The 20,542-nt window shown below is 40.5% G+C and overlaps 1 protein-coding gene across 8 annotated transcripts in view; it reads left to right on the top strand.

Moving 5' to 3' along the window:
• Nucleotides 1–3,248: 3,248 nt before the first annotated feature.
• RCOR3 (REST corepressor 3) overlaps nt 3,249–20,542 on the top strand; it is a 57,671-nt gene continuing 40,377 nt past the window's right edge. For 2 of the 8 annotated variants that reach the window (XM_012506811.2, XM_003273033.3), the window contains exons 1-5: nt 3,249–3,706; nt 4,096–4,152; nt 15,093–15,170; nt 17,744–17,796; nt 19,786–19,947. In XM_012506811.2, the coding sequence (XP_012362265.2) occupies nt 3,541–3,706; nt 4,096–4,152; nt 15,093–15,170; nt 17,744–17,796; nt 19,786–19,947 (516 nt within the window). In that variant the 5' untranslated portion in view covers nt 3,249–3,540. Of the gene's footprint in view, nt 3,710–4,095; nt 4,153–15,083; nt 15,738–17,743; nt 17,797–19,785; nt 19,948–20,542 lie in introns of those variants that run through there. The other 6 variants (XM_030813052.1, XM_012506810.2, XM_030813054.1 and 3 more) reach the window with 6 other exon arrangements.

Here is a 20,542-nt window from a genome sequence, read left to right as displayed (position 1 = left end):
AGCCTCCCAAGTAACTGGGATTATAGGCGTGCACCACCATGCCTGGCTAATTTTATTTATTTATTTAGAGACAGAGTTTCACTCTTGTTGCCCAGGCTGGAATGCAATAGCGTGATCTCAGTTCACTGCAACCTCTGCCTCTCAGGTTCAAGTGATTCTCCTGCCTCAGCCTCCTAAGTAGCTAGGATTACAGGCACCCACCACCACGCCTGGGTAATTTTTGTATTTTTAGTAGAGACAGGGTTTTACCATGTAGGCCAGGCTGGTCTTGAACTTCTGACCTCAGGTGATATGCCTGCCTCAGCCTCCCAAAGTGGTGGGATTACAGGCATGAGCCACCATGCCTGGCCAAAAACTCATTTTCTAATTGTTTAACGCTAGCACATAAAAATATAATTGATTTTTATAGCTAACTGTATCCAGCAACTTGCTTAAAATCACTTAATACTAAGTGTGTAGATTATTGTAATTTTATGCATAAAATGATAGACTATCATGCTTTCTCTAGATAACAGGTTTATGTATTTCTTTCCAATCCTTATACATTTTTCCTTGCCTTTATGGATTGCTGGAATCTGTAGTACAATACTGAAGTATATCCTATCTTTTGACTTTATAACTATGAGAAAGTATTCTGTTCCAAATTTAAAATATGCACCTAGTAAAACTTTCAAAAATACAGTAAAAACACCAGCCAAAAAAATAAACAACAGCCTTCTAGTTAAATCCAAAGGCCTTTTCTTAAGCCCTTCTCATGATTCTGCATCAGTGGACACTGTTTATTAACCCATTCTTTTTTATTTTTTTAGTTTTTTGAGACAGAGTCTCGCTGTCGCCAGGCTGGAGTGCAGTGGCATGATCTTGGCTCACTGCAATCTCCGTCTCCCGAGTTGAAGCGATTCTCCTGCCTCAGCCTTCTGAGTAGCTGGGATTACAGGAGCCTGCCACCACATCCCGCTAATTATTGTATTTTTAGTAGAGACGGGGTTTCACCATGTTGGCCAGGATGGTCTCGATCTCCTGACCTCATGATCCGCCTACCTCGGCCTCCCAAAGTGCCAGGATTACAGGCGTGAGCCACCGCGCCTGGCCTATCAAGCCATTCTAAAGCATTCTTTCCTGTCCAGCTTCTTCTTCTCCTCTTCTAATCCATTACAGTCAGGCATTTCCAAGATTTCGCCTTAGACCTTTTCTTTGTATATCAGTCCTTGTTAGCTATTGGGAAACATTTTAAGGTCCATTATTATTCAGAACCAGGCCAACTTCAGGTGCTTTCCTTTACTTCAGGAACAAAACAGAAACCTATTATACTTTCCTTTCTAAAAAATGCCATACTCTCCCCTCGCCCAGGTTCTTTTCCCAACCGTGGAATGCAGTCTTCTCTGCGTCTGCCTTTTCGTGCTGTGCTCGAATGGAATCTTCCCACTTTACTAATTTTACTAATAAACAGAAGTTACAAAGGTCCCTAAATCTTTCCAATGTTTTGGTTCCTGATCTATATGCAGATTCCCTTCTGTAGGAAACTGCATGGGGTGCCACAACGTTGGGTGTTAGAAAGCTGGCTGGCTCAGAGGCCTCAGAGTGAGCAGCATTTGACAGGGTCTAGCTTTTGTGTTACAGGACCAAAGAAGCTGAATCATGTTCATTAGAAGCTGCTGCATAAAGACCAACATACCAGTGTATTAATTTGTGATGAAAAATAACGTCTGTCAAGGAAAACGGCTATTCATTTCATTTGGCCAGGGCACTCTCTCCTTGTAGGAAAACTATACGGGAATTAAAATAATATTCAGAACTGCATTTATTGAGACAAGGAATAGAATAAAAGGTCCAGTTTTATGATTCAAATATTTAATGGAATCACATTAAGCTTTAATAGAGAGATGAGACTATCTCTACTACTAGAACCAGATAGTTTTGTACACACACAGGAGACTTTTCACTTCAGAAATATTTACTTTCCAGGGTTTTCTTGGCTCAATTCCTAAGTTAGATATATTATTTCTCTCAGTAAGGTTTGCTCTGGCCGGAGACGTTCCTTTCTGGTTTGATCCACTCTGGATTGACCCATAATAGAATTATTACAAGACAATATTTTCTAGTGTTTGGAGAGTATCTGCTGAACCCCAATACCGCTCGGCATACATCTGCATACTAGACGCTCACAGTTAAATCCTCACTTATTTCTACTTATTCGTGGGGGGGGGGGGGAAGAAATGAGAAAAAGAGGAAAAGAAAATCATAAACAGCCCCCAATGCCAGGCAGCCTGGCACGCAGCAGATGCCCTCAAATCTGGTGAAGGAATAAACGCAGTTTCCTACTCCTTCCGCCGAATGCAATTCAGAAAAGCATTACAGAGCACAACTCCTTCCAGGCTGGAAACGCTGCCAGAAATCAGCTCTCGCTTCACCTCTGCCGGGGGACTCCGCCCTCTCCCCCAGAGCTCCAAGCGGAGACCGCAGGTCAGCGAGAACTGAAAACGCGTCTACTGGGCCGGGTCTCATGTTCATCTTATATCCCCCTCACTCACAGCACTCACTCCCCAGCTATTAAAACAGAAAAGAAAAAAAACATAAAGAAAGATGGGAAGAATAAGACAGTAGGGTTAGGATCGGGGAGAGTGGCTTCAGCAAAAAACAGCTGCATCGCTCAGCCCGGGAAACTCATCCCGTCATCCCCAGACTCTCTCTCGGGAATTGGGCCCCACTTCAGAGATCCAGAAACAGAAATTGTAGCGTCGAGATGGTTAGGGCCGAGTCTACTTCTTTCGCCGGTTGGGCCTCAGAGCCCCAAGGCCGCCCTGCTATACTGCGCGATTGCACCGCGGGCCAGAGCGCGCCCCCAGTTCAAGGCTGCCGGCGGACACCGGGAAACTGAGCGGCCTGCGGGTCCAGACATCTGAGGAAGGCCGCGCTCCGGCCCGTGCCTGCAGCCGGGTCAGCAGAGGGGGGCCGCTCCCCCCCGGTCGCCCAGTCGGGTCGCTTCGGTCCTTTCTCAGGATGACCGCGTTCCTTCCGCCCAGAGAGGGCAAAGAGTCCCGCTCCCTCGTGTGCACCTCCCGCCCGCGCTCCGGAGCGCCCCCTAGGAAGAAAGCCCTAGCGGCGGCCACGCCTCGGTGGCGATTTTATTAGCGCTTGGTTGGGGTGGCCCGGCTGCCTGCGAGCGGGGTTTCCCCGCCCCTCCCCCCTTCCCCTCCCCCCCAGGCGGCCGGAACCTCCCTGCGGGGCGGAGTGATACCGGCGGCGGCGTAGAGCGCGGCGCGGCGCGGCCGAGGGGCGCCCGGGACTGCGCGGGGCGGGCGGCGGCGGAGGGAGGAGGGGAGAGAGGCGGGGCCGGGGCGGGTTGTTGTGAGGCGACTGCGCTACTGCCGGAGCGGGGCGGTCATGGCGGCTCCATATTAACAGCCTCCTCCTCCTCCGCCGCCGCCGCCGTCGTCTCCTCCTCCTCCTCCTTTCCCTCCCGCCCGCGCTCTAAGCCATCTCCCCCTTCACCCTGACGCCTACCTCTTTCCCTCACCTTTCCCCCTCCCCTGTTCTACCATGCCCGGCATGATGGAGAAAGGGCCCGAGTTACTGGGGAAGAACCGATCGGCCAACGGCAGCGCCAAGAGCCCGGCAGGCGGCGGCGGCAGCGTTGCCTCGTCCACCAACGGCGGGCTGCACTACTCAGAGCCCGAGAGCGGCTGCAGCAGCGACGACGAGCACGGTGGTAGCCTCGAACTCCTCCCCGCCAGCCCGCCTGCCCCCCTCCCTCTTCCCCTCCCCCAGCCCCCTCCCCTCGCCGCTCTCCTGCTCTCCCGCCCTCCCTCCCCTCAGAGCCCGGGCGCTGCGGTAGCCTCGAACTCCCGGTGCAGTGCAGCAGCACCCCCGCGACCCCCGTCCCTCCGCCCTCGACCAATCCTCCGCCCTTGCCCCCCCCCCCGCTCCCCGCCCCCCATCCGCTGCCATCTCCCGGAGTGCCCCGAGTTAATATCTTCCCATCCACCCGCCGCTTCTTTCCTCCATCTAGCGATTTTTATTTTTTATTAAGTATCTCTTCCTTTTTGTTTTCTTCTTTTTTATTTTATATATATATTTTTTGGCATTGCTTTGCAGATGTTGGGATGAGAGTCGGAGCCGAATACCAAGCTCGGATCCCTGAATTTGATCCAGGTAGATATATTTGCTTAAGCAAAATCTCATCTCTCCTTTCCTGGGCTTGGTTTCGGGTGGACGGGCTAGGGGTCCGGGCATGGGGCTGGGAGGGGATGCGGGGTTGGGCTGGGCAGGCATCCATGGCGGGGAGGCTGTCAGGCTTGGCCGGGCTGTGACACTGGGCGTGTGGGCAGATGTGTGCGCTGCAAGGTTAACATGGTTCCCTTCTGAGGCCACTTGCCCGCTGGTGGCATCGCCTTCCTGACCCTTGAGCCTGGAGCAGGGTCGGGGTGAGCAGAGGGAGACGGCCCTTGGTGGGGTCCAGGGTCCGAGGCCGCGGGCTGGAGGAGCAGGCGTGCGGACTGTATGGACGGACCATGCAAATGTCAATTGCCACCTCGCTCGCCCCGGCGCCGAGGGCCGCGCTCTGTCGGGCGGGCGGTAGAGGCCAGGGCGGCTGTCACCGGCCGGGGAAGCCAAGGGCGAGCCCTGCCGACCTGTGCGCAGCCAGGATTGTCTCTTTTCTTTCTTTTCGGCTAGGTGGTGTAGCTTTGGTCGCGGCAGCTCTGCGGAGTGCAGGAGCCGCGGAGAGAAAGGGGTGGGGGAAGGGGGTGGGGAGACGCCAGCAGCAGGCACACCTCGCTCGCCAGCCAGCCCTGCGAAGTTAGACCACAGGACAGTGGCTGCAGCTGCCAAGGAGACATTTTCTCCCCGAGCAGCCAGGTTCCAGCGTCCTCTGCCAACCCAGCTTGCGGGCTCCCTGTCTACTTTTCTCCAAACAGGCTCCCCGGCGGTCACGAGATTTCAGCCTGTGTAGGGATTGGGCGAGAGTTCCGCATATGGAGGCGCCCTTGCTGGAGCCTCTCGGAGTGGAGCGCGTTTCCTTCTCCCCACCCTGCCCGAGACCCTTCTCAGTTCAGGCTTTGGACAGACTTTGAAAGGGGCCCACCTTTTTTTTTTCCTCGTTACAGTTTGTCAGTTTTTTCCCAGTGCCTATAATATTGCGTTTGTGTCAGACCTTGGATTTCTGTGTTAGATATTAAAGAGCTTACTTGTATTTTCTTGGGGAGAAACAATGTTTAATTATTAGGATTCAGAGGCGTATTTTTTTGTTCCTCCTCTCCCCATTAAGACAATGCGAAATGATATTTACCAACCATTTGGATTTCAGATAGCAGCTCCTCCTGTCCCAAGTGAGGAGGATGAAAAGTAATGAGTCGGGACAGTCTCATTTGTAATAGGTGAAAACAATGATGCAAGAGTGTTCACTAGATTTGGGTTGCCTTCTAAATGACTGGCTGAGAGTACATTTTATTCAAAGACTATCAGTGTGTATACTGATGATGGGCTTCAAATAATTTTAAATGTTTTATGAAACTAATTTTCTTTATTGATGTTGCTAGTAGGTGAATGGCACTTTCACACCACTCTGCTCCCTTTGGGTTTACTTGACATTTGGAAAGAGCACATTTTGGCTTTAAGAGACTGAATTCAGGCCGGGTGCGGTGGCTCACGCCTGTAATCCCAGCACTTTGGGAGGCTGAGGCAAGTGGATCACAAGGTCGGGAGATCAAGACCATCCTGGCTAACACGGTGAAACCCCGTCTCTACTAAAAATACAAAAAATTAGCCGAGCGTGGTGGCATGCACCTGTAAACCCAGCTACTTGGGAGGCTGAGACAGGAGAATCATTGCTTGAACCCGGGGGGCAGAGGTTGCAATGAGCCAAGATCACACCACTGCACTCCAGCCTGGGCGACAGAGTGAGACTCCGTCTCAAAAAAAAAAAAAAAAAAAAAAAAAACTGAATTCAATTCCTAACTCCCAACTCTTCTTTTTGTGGTCTGAGCAAGCCACAGGCTTTCCCTGAGCCTCAGTATTCCTAGCTGTAAAAACTTTTTTTTTTTTTTTTTTTTTTTGAGATGAAGTCTCACTCTGTCGCTCAGGCTGGAGTGCAGTGGCATGATCTCGGCTCACTGCAACCTCTGCCTCTCGGGTTCAAGCGATTCTCCTGCCTCAGCCTCCTGAGTAGCTGGGACTACAGGCACACGCCACCATGCCCGGCTAATTTTTGTATTTTTAGTAGAGATGGGGTTTCACTGTGTTGGCCAGGCTGCTCTCGAACTCCTGACCTTGTGATCTGCTGCCTCGACCTCTCAAAGTGCTGGGATTACAGGTATGGGCCACCGCGCCCAGCCTATAAAAACTAATGGAATTCTTGCCAGGATTAAATGATGGGCATATGGCAGTTATTCTATAAAGATTAAAATTTGTAATTATGAAGAATTATTCTGGATATATTCACACCTTTCTGATTTGGAGCTTTCATTGAGAGTCTGTTTTTTTTTTTGGTAGTGATAGTTATTTCCAAATTATACCTCAGCAGCTACAATTATTTCCTAAGTTAATAAACATACCTATGTTTTTGCCCCAATGGGTAGATTTCTGAGTCAATATTTATTTCATAGACAACTGTATACAGTTTGATTAGGGATTTTATGTTTAATAAGAGCCAGACTTAATGCTGGAACAAACTTGTACATGCCCATAGCATTACATTGGAAAGCACTGATCTGGTAATTGGAAAGCATCTTTTTTGTTTCAGGATAAACTAAACACGAACAAATTTCAAAATTTTGAGAATAATCACTTAAACAGAATAATATTAATGTGATTTTACATGGCAACACTGTTAGCCAACTTAATTGACGATAATATTTTGCTTATTTTGAAACCTAAATAGAATATTCAAGGAGGAAAGAAATCACTGAAATGTTACTATTTTTAAAGTCATTAAAGTCATATTTTCAATTTATTTACTCAGACTGTAATTGAATTTTATTATTAGAATAAGGATAAACATCACTTTCTGTAAATTCACTTACTCATTTTCTGCTTAATAGTCTTCTCCAGAAGCATACCAAACCTAAGGACACAATTAAAACTAGCTACCATTTAAACATAGGAGGGCTTTTCTTATGTGGTAAAAGCTAATCTTATCAATCAAATGTAGATTATCAGTTATTGGGCATTTTTTACAGGGAAATACTGGGCCTCTGCCATTCAACATTATACTGCTGACTATTTTATTCTTATTTATAAGTGTTGTGCTGTTGTGTGAAGTTTTTCACATCAGTATAATTAGGTGAGAATATAAACACATTACCTTGGGAAAAATAATAGATGAAAAGTTGTTGGGTTTTTTTTTTGTTTTTTTTTTAAGGCAGAGTCTTGCTCTGTCCCCCAGGCTGGAGTGCAGTGGTGCTATCTTGGCTCACTGCAACCTCCACCTCCTGGGTTCAAGCAATTCTCCTGCCTCAGCCTCCCTAATAGCTGGGACTACAGGCACGTGCCACCGTGGCCCAGCTAATTTTGTTTTTTGTATTTTTGTAGAGAAAAGGTTTCACCATGTTGGCCGGGCTAGTCTTGAACTCCTGGTCTCAGGTGATCCACGTGCCTTGGCCTCCCAAAGTGTTGGGATTACAAGGTTGAACCACCACACCCTGCCAAAAAGATATTTATTAATTATGGAAATTGAGAAATGGTTAGCTTCTCTCTCTTCTCTTTCTCATTATCTTTGTCTCCTAAACCACTCAATCCATCTTTATGGAGATTGTTGACCCATAGCTCAGGAAGTCATTTGGAAGAAAAATTCCTTGGGTGCTGAGACTGTAAAATCTGCTATGATTAGACTAGAAAAATTAAGAGGATTTTTTCTGGAGACTAATTTTATTGGAAAAGGTGATAGTGATGATGATAAAAATTAAGCAGGTAAAGAATGAATTGGCCAGGGGCCATAGTTCATGGGTATAATCCCAGCACTTTGGGAGGCTAAGGTGAGAGGATCGCTTGAGCCCAGGAGTTTGAGACCAGCCTGGGCAACATAGTGGGACCCCATCTACAAAAAATTCAAAAATTAGCCAAGTGTTGTGGCATACCACATCTGTACTTCCAGCTACTCAGAAGACTGAGGTGGGAGATCACTTGAGTCCCAGAAGTTGAGGCTGCAGTAAGCTATGATGGCGCCACTGTGCTATACCCTGGGTGACAGAATGAGACTCGGTTTCAAAAAAAAAAAAAAAAAAGAATTATTAAAATGATTATTTTAGGAAATATGAGAAGAATTGAGATTTATATTGGAATTTCTGAAGTTAAGAGATTAGGAACAGTTTACCTTAATTATGGAACCATTGATGATAATGTCTTTACTAACTAGATTTCTGATTATTTTCTTTCCGTTGTTCACTAGATCTTCCCACCTTTTATTTAGTGCCTACTAACTGTACTTACATCATGAGGAACAATTTTTGTGTGTAGAGCCTAATTATTTATCATATGCCTTTAATCTAATATGGCATAATAACCTTGGATGAACTACCTGACTTCTCTAGGCCTTAGTTTTCTCGTTTGTAAAAGGGTAATGATGTTAAGTATGTCACAAGATTAAGTTAAAATTAATGTATATAAAGTAGTGGTTTTCAAAATATTTTCCTTACATATCCATGAAATAATTTTGAAAAAAGATTCACGTATTTTTAGTCGACATCTGTTGTCAGAGTTTAAATAGTTGAAAAATATAATCTGCAGTGTATTGAAAATATTAGCACTTTGATAATAAAGTCTTTTTCTGTATTTTAAATATATCCAATTAAATGTAAATACTACAGTGATGTGATAGTACTATTTTGTAAAATGTGTAGACAAGCTTCTAACATTCTCAAAGTTTACATTGTTCCTTTTTGTCTTTGAAGTCATTTCCATGCATTTTCTCCACAAAATTTTATCGTATATAATTTTTTTTGTTCTTTATTGGGCCCGGTGCGGTGGCTCATGCCTGTAATTCTGGCATTTTGGGAAGCCAAGGCATGTGGATCCCTTGAGGTCAGGAGTTCAAGACCAGCCTGGCCAACATGGCAAAACCCATCTCTACTAAAAATACAAAAAATTAGCTGGGCGTGGTGGTGGGCACCTGTAATCCCAGCTACTTGGGAGGCTGAGGCAGGAGAATTGCTTGAACCTGGGAGGTGGAGGTTGGAGTGAGCCAAGATTGCACCATTGCACTCCAACCTGGGTGACAGAGCGAGACTCTGTCTCAAATAAATTAATTAATTAAATTAAATAAAAGTGCTTTATTGATCACCTGTGAGTAAGGTTCTGAGTATTAAATCTTTTCTGGCTTGAGTTATTACAATTAGTGCTTAATTGATTAAAACTCTAGTAGTTATGGTGCCTTGAGTAAAGGAGAGTTTTCCTGACACCCTGTTTGAAACCCTGGAGGGTTTAAAATTTTGGGCCATGTACTCTTGTAAGATTTGAAATACATGAGAGATTTATTTTTTATTTTTTTTAAGTGAGAGAAGGGTATTTGTGAAGACAGATGATGGAAGTAGAATGAGTCTAACCTCTTATCATTTGACCACAGGTGAGTTTTCAGGCAGATTGTCTTGGGAAAGAGAAAATAGGGAAGTTAAAATTCTGAAAACTGGTTCTCTTAAAACTTTCTCATGCGCATGTACCCTGGGAAAGTCTTTGTTTACCCAAGTTTGAAGTTGGTACATATTAAGTATATAATTTAGAACCTAGTATATATAAATAGTAAAATGTCAAAATATATTTAGTACAGCTTAATATTCTCAATATTTAAGTTCTTTATATGGTATATTTGTTCCATGATCTTCATCAAAGTCCTTATTTTTAATGTCTAGATTTTTATTTTTATTGATGTAGGAATCCTAGTTTATCGAATTATATTTTCCTTTCCTAGTTGTTGGTTTTCTCCAGTAGTCTTATAAACGTAAGACTCCAGTTTAAAGATCTAGTAATTTCAAAGGGATTAACCTTTAAATGTTTTATCTAAAACTGAAGACAACTGATTGTTCAACAATTTCATTTTCAGAACTGATATGCTAGTATAGTCTTTTAAAATTATGATAGCTTGCTATCTAGGTTTTGGTTTGTTTTTTAATCTGTTCAGAAGATAAGGTACTTCTAAGGCATGGTTGTTTTGTTGGTGACTCAGGTTTGAGTCTCAGTACTGTTTCTAAATATCAGATAGTTTTGAGGTATAATCTTAAATATTGTTACTGTTAAAAACAAGATAAACATGGGGTTAATGTCTATTAAATGTTTTAGTTCATTCTGACTTTTACAATGAAAAAGGTAAAACTTACTGGACACAAAGCATCCCAAGAGGTAGATAAATTATTTTTAATAGCACACGTTACTTTCTCCTATTTTATAGGAAAGGAATCACATCTGAATTGTGAGAAAAACGTAAGGGTCATTACAGCTATTCAATTTCATTTTCAAGGGATTGGTGAGAGAGGACATCAGCCATTTTTGAGATACAGCCCCTTGAGGATTTATTCATTTATTTTGTAGTTGATAAGGTGAGAAGAAGCCTTTTTAGGATAAAGAAGGAAGGAACTTAAGAAAGAACTGTCTTCAATAAGCATATACTAGTAATAATAATTAAGTCTTAGGTAATGCTTACCATATGCCACGTACTTACATTAATGCATTTAATTTTTGAGCAACTCTGTCAGGTAGGTACTTTCATCATCCATATTTTTAGAGATAAGGAAAACTGAGGCACAGACAGATTAAATAGATTTATCCAAGGTGACACAGCTGCCAAGTAGCAGAGCTGGTATTCAGACTCTGGGAGTTGGGCTCTGTAGTTCATACTCTTAACCATTGCACTGAAATATCCCTTACTTCCTGTATCAGTCATCTCTTGGGCCTAGTTGACACATATATAATTGAAAATAGTAGAGTCCAGTTCAGAGTTAGGGAAGGAAAATTGTGAAATGCTTAATTAGGCATTCTTTGCTATCAGACAGGATTGCTCTATGTATGCTGCTCCTCTATCCTCTACCTACTCACCGATATTGGAAGAGCTATTAGTTCCCACAACTTGGATACCAGTTTCTGTCAGATGGGGCCCTTAATTACAATGCTAATAATTTTTTGGAAACTTATTTATTTATTTATTTATTTATTGAGACAGGGTCTTGCTCTGTTGCCCAGGCTGGAGTGCAGTAGTGTGGTCATGGCTCACTGCAGCCTTGAACTCCTGGGCTCAAGCAATCCTCCCACCTCAGCCTCTTGAGTAGTTTGGACTACAGGTGCACATGACCACATCCAGCTAATTTTTTGTGTTTTTAGTAGAGACAAGGTCTCACTATGTTTCCCAGGCTGGTCTCAAACCCCTGGGCTCAAGCCGTCCACCCTCCTTGGCCTTCCAAAGTGCTGGGATTATAGGTAAGAGCCACTGCACCCAGCCTGTAGCTGTTACTTTTTATGGGGAAAAATTTAAAAAAAGTGTAATATCTGTCTGAGAAGGGACATTTAATGAAGATATTTTAATTCAGACTTTCTGTAAGGCAAGAATGAGGTGCAAGGAAATTATGTTTAAATATTTAGCATGATATGCCATTAAGACTTGAGACAATGAAAAACTTTCTTTGTTGCATTTCATGTTCTATTAAGTAGGATTTAAATGATCTTATTGTCATGATTCCATTGTGCAGAATAATGAGTTCCATGTTAAAGGATTGAAGTTTACGATATTCACTTTGTATAACATTAGATTTTATGCATTAAGTAAAGGCTTCTGACCAACTTAAATAGGATTTTTGTTTTATTACCATAGAGTGAGTTGGCTATTTTGTGTTGTATTTTTATTTTACAGGGTTAAAACTTAAATATGTATCTTAATATTGAAGTTTTAAAAAGATACATTAAAGTTTATTTTCTTTCTTTTTTTTTTTTTTTTTTTTTTTTTTTTTTTTTTTTTTTTTTTTTTTTTTTTGAGATGGAGTTTCACTCTTGTTGCCCAGGCTGGAGTGCAATGGCGTGATCTCGGCTCACCACAACCTCCGCCTCCCGGGTTCAAGTGATTATCCTGCCTCACCCTCTCGAGTAGCTGGGATTACAGGCATGCGCCACCACACCTGGCTAATTTTTGTATTTTTAGTAGAGATGAGGTTTCTCCATGTTGGTCAGGCTAGTCTCGAACTCCCGACCTCAGGTGATCCGCCCACCTTGGCCTCTCAAAGTGCTGGGATTACAGGCTTGAGCCACAGGGCCTGGCCAGTTTATTTTCATTGAATATAAATTTTACAGAATGAACCTTAATTTGGCATTTTCCTAAATTCTCAGCTCATGCTTTTGTGTCCTCTTTTATTAAAGATATTGACAAAATACAAAAGGCTTTCGAATACTTTGGTAGTGTTTCTTCTTTCAGTTCTCTTTTCTTCTTAATTTTCCTTATACATAGAATTTTAAGATAAATTTATATTTTATAGCAATTGTATGATTTTTTAACTAAAATTTGTTGATCAGTAATGATATATGATGCTTCTCTAAAAATAAAAATATTTAATGATATTATATTATTGCCTGATAGATAACTTCTCTAGCTGGAGATTATAATAGTAGTTCTCTGACCCCCCCTAGTTCTTCATTCCAAGTATCTTATAACTTTATAAAGGATTACAGTTTAACCTCGGAATTATTTTAATATGTCAGTAATTTTGGAATTCTGGCTATTAATGGTAATTATCAATACCACATAAAAGTCATTTATGAGCCGGGTGCAGTGGCTCACACCTGTCATCCCAGCATTTTGGGAGGCCGAGGCGGGTGGATCATCTGAGGTTGGGAGTTTGAGACTAGCCTGACCAACATGGAGAAACCTTGTCTCTACTAAAAATAAAAAGTTAGCCAAGCATGGTGGCGCGTTCCTGTAATCCCAGCACTTTGGGAGGCCGAGGCAGGCGGATCACAAGGTCAGGAGTTCAAGACCAGCCTGGCCAACATGATGAAACCCTGTCTCTACTAAAAATAACAAAAATTAGCTGGGCGTGGTGGTGCATGCCCAGCTACTTGGGAGGCTGAGGCAGGAGAATCGCTTGAACCTGGGAGGCAGAGGTTGCAGTGAGCTGAGATCGTGCCATTGCACTCCAGCCTGGGCAACGAGTGAAACTTCATCTCAAAAAAAAAAAAAAAGTGGCAGCAATGCTTCATTTGTTGGTAGTTTTAATGAATTAAATGCAACTAAGAATTAGGTAGACCAGAAAAATATCGCTGAATGATTAAAATAATAGAATCTACAGGCATGTAACTTGGCTCTGGCATAGCTGTCTCAGGCCTTCATTCATGCTGTTGATTCTTAATTTATATGAAGTTTTAATAGGGCTTGATTTTTCTAACTTTCTAGGCTATAAAATATTAGAAATAAATTAGAGGCTAGGTGTGGTGGCATGCAGCTGTGATCCCAACTACTTGGGAGGCTGAGCCAGTAGGATTGCTCAAGGCCAGTAGTTCAAGACCAGCCTAGGCAACATAGCAAGACTTCACATATTTATTTATTTATTTATTTATTATTTTTTTATTTTTTTATTTTTATTTTTTGAGACGGAGTCTCGCTCTGTCGCCCAGGCTGGAGTGCAGTGGCGCAATCTCGGCTCACTGCAAGCTCCGCCTCCCAGGTTCAGGTTCACGCCATTCTCCTGCCTCAGCCTCTCCAAGTAGCTGGGACTACAGGCTCCCGCTACCATGCCCGGCTATTTTTTTGTATTTTTAGTAGAGACGGGGTTTCACCGTGGTCTCGATCTCCTGACCTCGTGATCCACCCGCCTCAGCCTCCCAAAGTGCTGGGATTACAAGCGTGAGCCACCGCCCCCGGCCAAGACTTCACATATTTAAAAAGAAAGAAAGAAATTAGAAAATGTTACTATCCTTCCAGGTCAGAAGTAGACTTTCAGATTATATTAAGAAGAAGTTGTGTTAACTTTTTTATCTTGACTTTTTTTTTTTTTTTGGAGATGGAGCCTGGGCTCTGTTACCCAGGCTGGAGTGCAGCTGTGTGACCTCGGCTCGCTGCAACCTCTGCCTCCTGGGTTCAAGCGATTCTCCTGCGTCAGCCTCCTGAGTAGCTGGATTACAGGCGCGCGCCACCATACCTGGCTAATTTTTGTATTTTTAGTAGAGACGGGATTTCACCATGTAGGCCAGGCTGGTCTTGAACTCCTGACCTCAGGTGATCCGCCTGCCTTAGCCTCCCAAAGTGCTGGGATTACAGGCGTGAGCCATCACACCCAGCCTTTTATCTTTTTATCTTGACTTTTCTTCTAATGTAGAGCGCAAGCTTTTATAAATATAAGATGTAATAAATGAACGTAATGTAAAAGTGAATAGCTGGCAGACCCTTAGCAAGAAATAAATAAAAAGCAGACATAAGTGTTTAAAAATTACAGCAATCTTGGCCCATTTAGTATGGGGCAAAAAAAAAAAAAAAAAAACCTGAGGCATTCTTTCTCATTTAAAAGTCTTGAATTTTTAATGATGATCTCTAAGTAATGTATGGAAGTTTAAATCAGATTTATTACCTTCTGTCAAGTAGAGGTAGGTACTGAAGACAGTCTTTTTTAGTTTAAAAGGGATAAACCGGCATTTGCAAAATTTCCTTAGTTTTTATAAGCAAGATATTTACTATATGTAATGTAAATCTGTTTTCCTATATTTTCTTTACTTGTTCTCCTTTGCAGGTACTGTACTAAAACATAAATAAAGCTTACTTTCTTTTTTTTTTTTTGAGACGGAGTCTCCCTCTGTCACCCAGGCTGGAGTGGAGTGGCGCATCTCAGCTTACTGAAAGCTCCGCCTCCCGGGTTCACGCCATTCTCTTGCCTCAGCCTCCCGGGTAGCTGGGACTACAGGTGCCTGCCACCAGCCTGGCTAATTTTGTTTTTGTATTTTTAGTAGAGACGGGGTTTCACCGTGTTAGCCAGGATGGTCTCGATCTCCTGACCTTGTGATCCGCCTGCCTCGGCCTCCCAAAGTACTGGGATTACAGGCATGAGCCACCGTGCCTGGCCAGCTTACTTTGTTTCTACTTATTTTCAGTGTAAACAAAATCCTTCATATTCAAAGTAATTATTTTTTTCCCCCAGGTGCTACAAAGTACACAGATAAAGACAATGGAGGGATGCTTGTATGGTCTCCATATCACAGTATCCCAGATGCCAAATGTAAGTTTTCTGAAATTGAATGTTAATGTCAGCAGGAGTTTATCAGCCAATTCAAAATATGACTTATGTTTGTTTTTGGGTCTTATAGATTCTCATAAGAAAACAGTTTTGTCTTTGTTTTATTTTTTTATTTTTTTAATTTTTTTTTTAATGGAGGTTGTTATATTAGAATGTTTTTCCTTTTGGAAGATAGTGGGTTGATCATTCCAATTTGTGTCAGGCCCATGAAGAATGAAAAAACCTAGGATCTGATGGCATTGCTGCTTAAATCCTCAAGCAGGGGAGGGAGTTACTATGTAGACATCTGCCCAGGCTTTTCCTCAGTATATGGAGCGGTAAAGACATGCCTTCAAACTTCAAAGAGCCCACTATCATTACCATTTTAAAGAGGAAAGGGGAAAGAACTGACTTCAGCAGCCATCAGGTCATCTTTGTGCTCTCCATTTCTGGACGGAGACCTTCTGGATCATTGACCATGCACTTCTTGAATCATGGTGTGGCTTTAGACTTCAATGTGATGTAGCGGACCTGATCCTTTGCGGCACATCAGATATAGGAAACGTGCAGGTAACAACACTAAGATCCCCACCCCTCCATTCAGTTATCATTTAGTTTATTAAATAACAACAACAACAACAACAACGACACTGAACAGTTAATTCTAGCAGCTGTAAGATAAGCTTGTCTTTTTAGAATATTTACTAACATCTTAAAGGTGTCTGAGTTATTTAGTCCCATGAAAATTAATGATATCCTATCGTGTATAGTAAGTCGAATCATGCTTATTGATGCAATAGAGCTAAAAATTGAAAACTGAGTATGTTTCTGCTTACCTGATAAATCTTTCTATTTAAGAGCTATAAAACACCAGCTAAAGGTCTAGCTGGTATTCTAGAAATTGTGTGCCTTTGAAGCATTCCTAACAGAAAACATGAAATTATTCATCTGGCCTGAGACTGTTTAATGAGAACCTGAAAGAGACTATTGGTTTCCCAGGTTCAATCCTCATTACAGACAAAGGTTTTCATTCACAAACTGAGCATCAGGGTATCATTGAATTTTGCTGGCTTAGTTCTGTTTTATACAATGGTTCATTTCTTAGCAAAGTGGAAAACAAAATTCAGCCAGAGTGTCCTGGTAGTGCAGTGTTCATGTGGAATATTTAAATGAAGGTCTAATGCAATAGTTTTCAACCCTGGGTGTGCATTGGAATCATTTGGGGAATTTTTTTTTTTTAAGTACTTATGTCTAGCCTCTTTCTCAGACCAATTAAGTTAGAGGCTTCAAGGGTGGATCCTGGATGTCTTACTTTTTAAAAGCTCCCACACTGATTGTAATGCATAGCCAGGGTTGGAAACCACAGGTCAGTTGGTATTGTTCAGCATATATTTAGACCTGTCATGTATCTAAGTGCTTTCGGCTGTAAACAAAATATAATATTTGGGTTTTCTACACAAAAAGCTTACCCTTTGGGGGGAGATTTGATAGCATACATTTAACCACTTTATTCTAATAGCATTATTATAAGAACATATTCATATATTAGACTATACAGACTAATAATCACAGCAAATACTTAAAAAATTCTTAAAATGGACCAGGTGCTGTTCTGGGCATTTTCCGTTTATTAACTCATTTAATCATAGGAGGAAGGTACTGTTTTTAACAACTATTTAGAGTGAGGAAACTAAGGTACAGAAAGGTCAAAAGTTACTTGACCAAAGTCAAAAAAATAGCAATAAGCCGGTAAACCCAGGTAGACTAGCTGTTCCAGAATCAGGATTCTTAACCACTGCTTCTCAAAAATATTTCCAAAATTAATTTATACATACATACACATATATAAATTAATTAGAATCAAGGCAGAGTGATTATATGGAGTTCACATAAAACTGTGTTCTGGTGAATGTGTCGGACTCTTAGCAATGAGGCCTTGAAATAATAGCCAGTTTATCATCTTGAAACTGCTTATCTAAATAATTCTGTTGGCTTAATTACATATGGAAGATAAATGAAAGTGGAATACTCAAACATGCTTTGTGTAACAAGCAGGAAGAGCTGAAGAAAATTTAGAGTACTGAAGCATACATAAATGTGTCATTATGTATAGCTGGCAAAACTATAGATAAACTATCCTTTATACATCAATCAAAAATGGAATGGTAAAGGCTTTGGATCAACTTGAAATATGTGAAAGTGTCTTAAACAGCTAAGTCTCCAAATAAAGACTATTAGAAAAGAAATTATCTTAATATTTTATACAATAATTAGATCTATTGGCTACCCATAGATTGGTCTTTTTCTGCATACAGAAATACAGTAATGTCATTGAATTTAGTAAGTATAATATGTAGTCGTAGAGATAAGTTATACTAAATACAATTTTAAACCAGGTGAGCATCTGATCTTGCTATGATAAGTCTCTTTTTGTAACATTTCATGGGAGGTGCCTTTGGCTATTTTTTTTACCCTGGAATATAAATCGTTTTACTTTGCTATGTTAAGAACAAAAGTAGACCTAGGTAAATGAAGTAAATGAGAATAAATAATTATATAACCTTATTTCATTGCAGTGGATGAATACATTGCAATTGCAAAGGAAAAGCATGGCTACAATGTGGAACAGGTATGTAGAGAAACACTTCGGTAGTAAGGCTTGTCCCAATATTTACCAAATCTAGAGTATCTCATGATAGTTTCTGTCCTAACAACGTGCATAAGCTTGACCAGCTATTTTATAGATACCACAAAAGTCCTAGCAAAGAGTGACCTTTCAATATTAAGGAGTTTGATTTTATAAACATTATTCATCTCAAAGGCTTAAATATTTTTCTTTCAATATATCTGTTTCTTATTCTACTTCGAGTTCTGGAAGTTTCTGGAAGCCTTCAGTATTCCTCTGGCAAATGCTTACCAAAATGAAAAGTTAAGGTTTTGGTGTATTTTGGAGTAAATGTACACAGATAGAACTTTAAAACAAATCTTTTATTTATAAAAAATTTTAATGATACATGTAATTCTCTTTTGACTTTTTGTTCTACAGGATCTAAAAGTTAAACTTTACATTTAAAGGAATATTTAAGACTTTAAAATTTTGAATGAAATCACAAAAGGCTTTTTTTGTTAGATAACTTTAAAAGGATATATCTATATATGATATATGTCTGTATGTAGAGTTGTCTCTTCAAATAAAAATTGTAACAAAATCAAATTATCTTAATATTTTACACTATAATTAGATCTATTGACTACCCACAGATTGGTCTTTTTCTGCATACAAAATATAGTAATGTCATTGAATTTAGTAAGTATAACATACATAGTTATGGAGATAAGTTATATTAAATAGACTATAATGTATTTACATGTTTATTATGTAATACACTCTATTATATATAATATAATATACTATATATAGAGAGACAAATATATGGTACATTATCCTTAGTAATGAGGGAATGGAAATTATGGAATAATGAAATGAAAGAGATCTTAAATCTCATTTCAACTAAGTATTATTTCAACCTTTATCAGAATTAATAGTAAAATAGGTAGATTTGTTTTAAGATAAGTAAGAAAGGTAAATTATCTGTAACCTGGGTTATCAAGAGCTAACTTTATAGTCCAATTACATGGTAAAGGAATATTTTTGTGAAATTGAGATGTTTATTTTATCTATATCTATCTAAAGGTAATTAACTTTTTTGTGGATTTTGAAGCCTTTGATTGCCTATTTTTTTTAAGCCTTGTCTTTCTGTTTAATATTTGAGAAAGTCAATCCTTTAAAATAGGACTATACCTTAATATGTTCATTTTCCTGTGTATTTTAAAGGACTGTTATCAGAGTACAGAAATTAACAAACGCACTATTTATAAAGTTCCTATATCTCTTGGAAAATAAAAGTTTGTGTCCTAAATGATGCTTAATACCTTATAATAAAGAGAAAGGCCTACTAAAAATAGAAGGGGAAGTTATGGAATTTTTGGAAATTGTCCATTTCAGTCTTTGTTATGATTTGGTAATCAAGTCATTGAAGTTATTTATATGCCTCCTAATAATTCTGTTTATATGTTCTGATAGTAAATGTGGTTAAAAAAAATTGTTAAAGTTGCAGTGGAGGTACTTTCACTTCTTGGACGTGGTTAGTCTGTGATACACTTGTAAAAGATTAAAATTTAAAATACCTCTCTACTAAGCCCCAGCTGAGCATTTCTGGCTTTGTGGCATCTGATCATTTCATTCAAGTATGGATTTATTGGAAATTTTCCTTTTAGCAAATTTTTTCCTACATATTGACAAATTTTAAAATGTGGGTTAAACTCGGTGTGAACCTACAAATCTGCTTTGTAGTCACTCTCCTCAGCTCACTGTTTTTCCTAGATTCTGCAGCAAATATGGTATATAAGAACATTCACTGTTCTGAGGCCCTGATTTAAAAGAAATAAATAAATGAGGTCTGCTACCTGGGCGCCCCTGATTTAAAGTCCCAAACTGTGAGTCTATCTTCAGTTGAAGTCATAGGCTTAAGATTTTAATCTAATTTGTGTTTAACTTTCTTAAGTGTGATGGAACATAAGTCCATTAAAACCAAAGGGGAATGATTTCTCTTCAAAGGCACTTGGCATGTTGTTCTGGCATAAACATAACATTGAGAAGTCCCTTGCTGATCTCCCTAATTTCACTCCCTTTCCGGATGAGTGGACAGTGGAAGATAAAGTCCTATTTGAACAAGCCTTTAGTTTTCATGGAAAGAGCTTTCACAGGATTCAGCAAATGGTATGGTAATTTTAATCTTACTGTGGTTCATATGTGAATGATATGTTAAGCTACTATTGAACACTTCCTAATTATTAAATACAAAAACATTCTTCAATTTAATTTTAAAAACTATTTGTAAATAGGTATATTTTTATACAATCCTATTTTCTGCAACCACTCTTAAATGACAGTTGTGTGCTATTGCATTATAGTAAATTAGCTTTTATTTTGACTTAAATAACATGTAATAATATACATGTAATAAGAGTTATTTCTTATGTTTATTGTTCCAGGAAAAAAAATAATTTCAACTTTATTTTTAAATGTTTCACTCTTTGACACGAGGATTTTTTCCAATTTATATATTTTTGGATACGGAAGACCCTTTTTTAAAAATCCCATATTAGGCCGGGCACGGTGGCTTATGCCTGTAATCCAGCACTTTGGGAGGCCGAGGCGGGCAGATCACGAGGTCAGGAGATCAAGACCATCCTGGCTAACACAGTGAAACCCCGTCTCTACTAAAAATATAAAAAATTAGCCGGGTGTGGTGGCATGCGCCTGTAGCCCCAGCTACTTGGGAGGCTGGGGCAGAAGAATAGCTTGAACCCGG

This window comes from Nomascus leucogenys, chromosome 5 (genome assembly GCF_006542625.1).
Source record: "Nomascus leucogenys isolate Asia chromosome 5, Asia_NLE_v1, whole genome shotgun sequence".
In the NCBI taxonomy this organism is placed as follows: Eukaryota; Metazoa; Chordata; class Mammalia; order Primates; family Hylobatidae; genus Nomascus; species Nomascus leucogenys.
The sequence above is the reverse complement of the archived record's forward strand: the minus strand, read 5'-3'. Positions and strand labels throughout refer to the sequence as shown.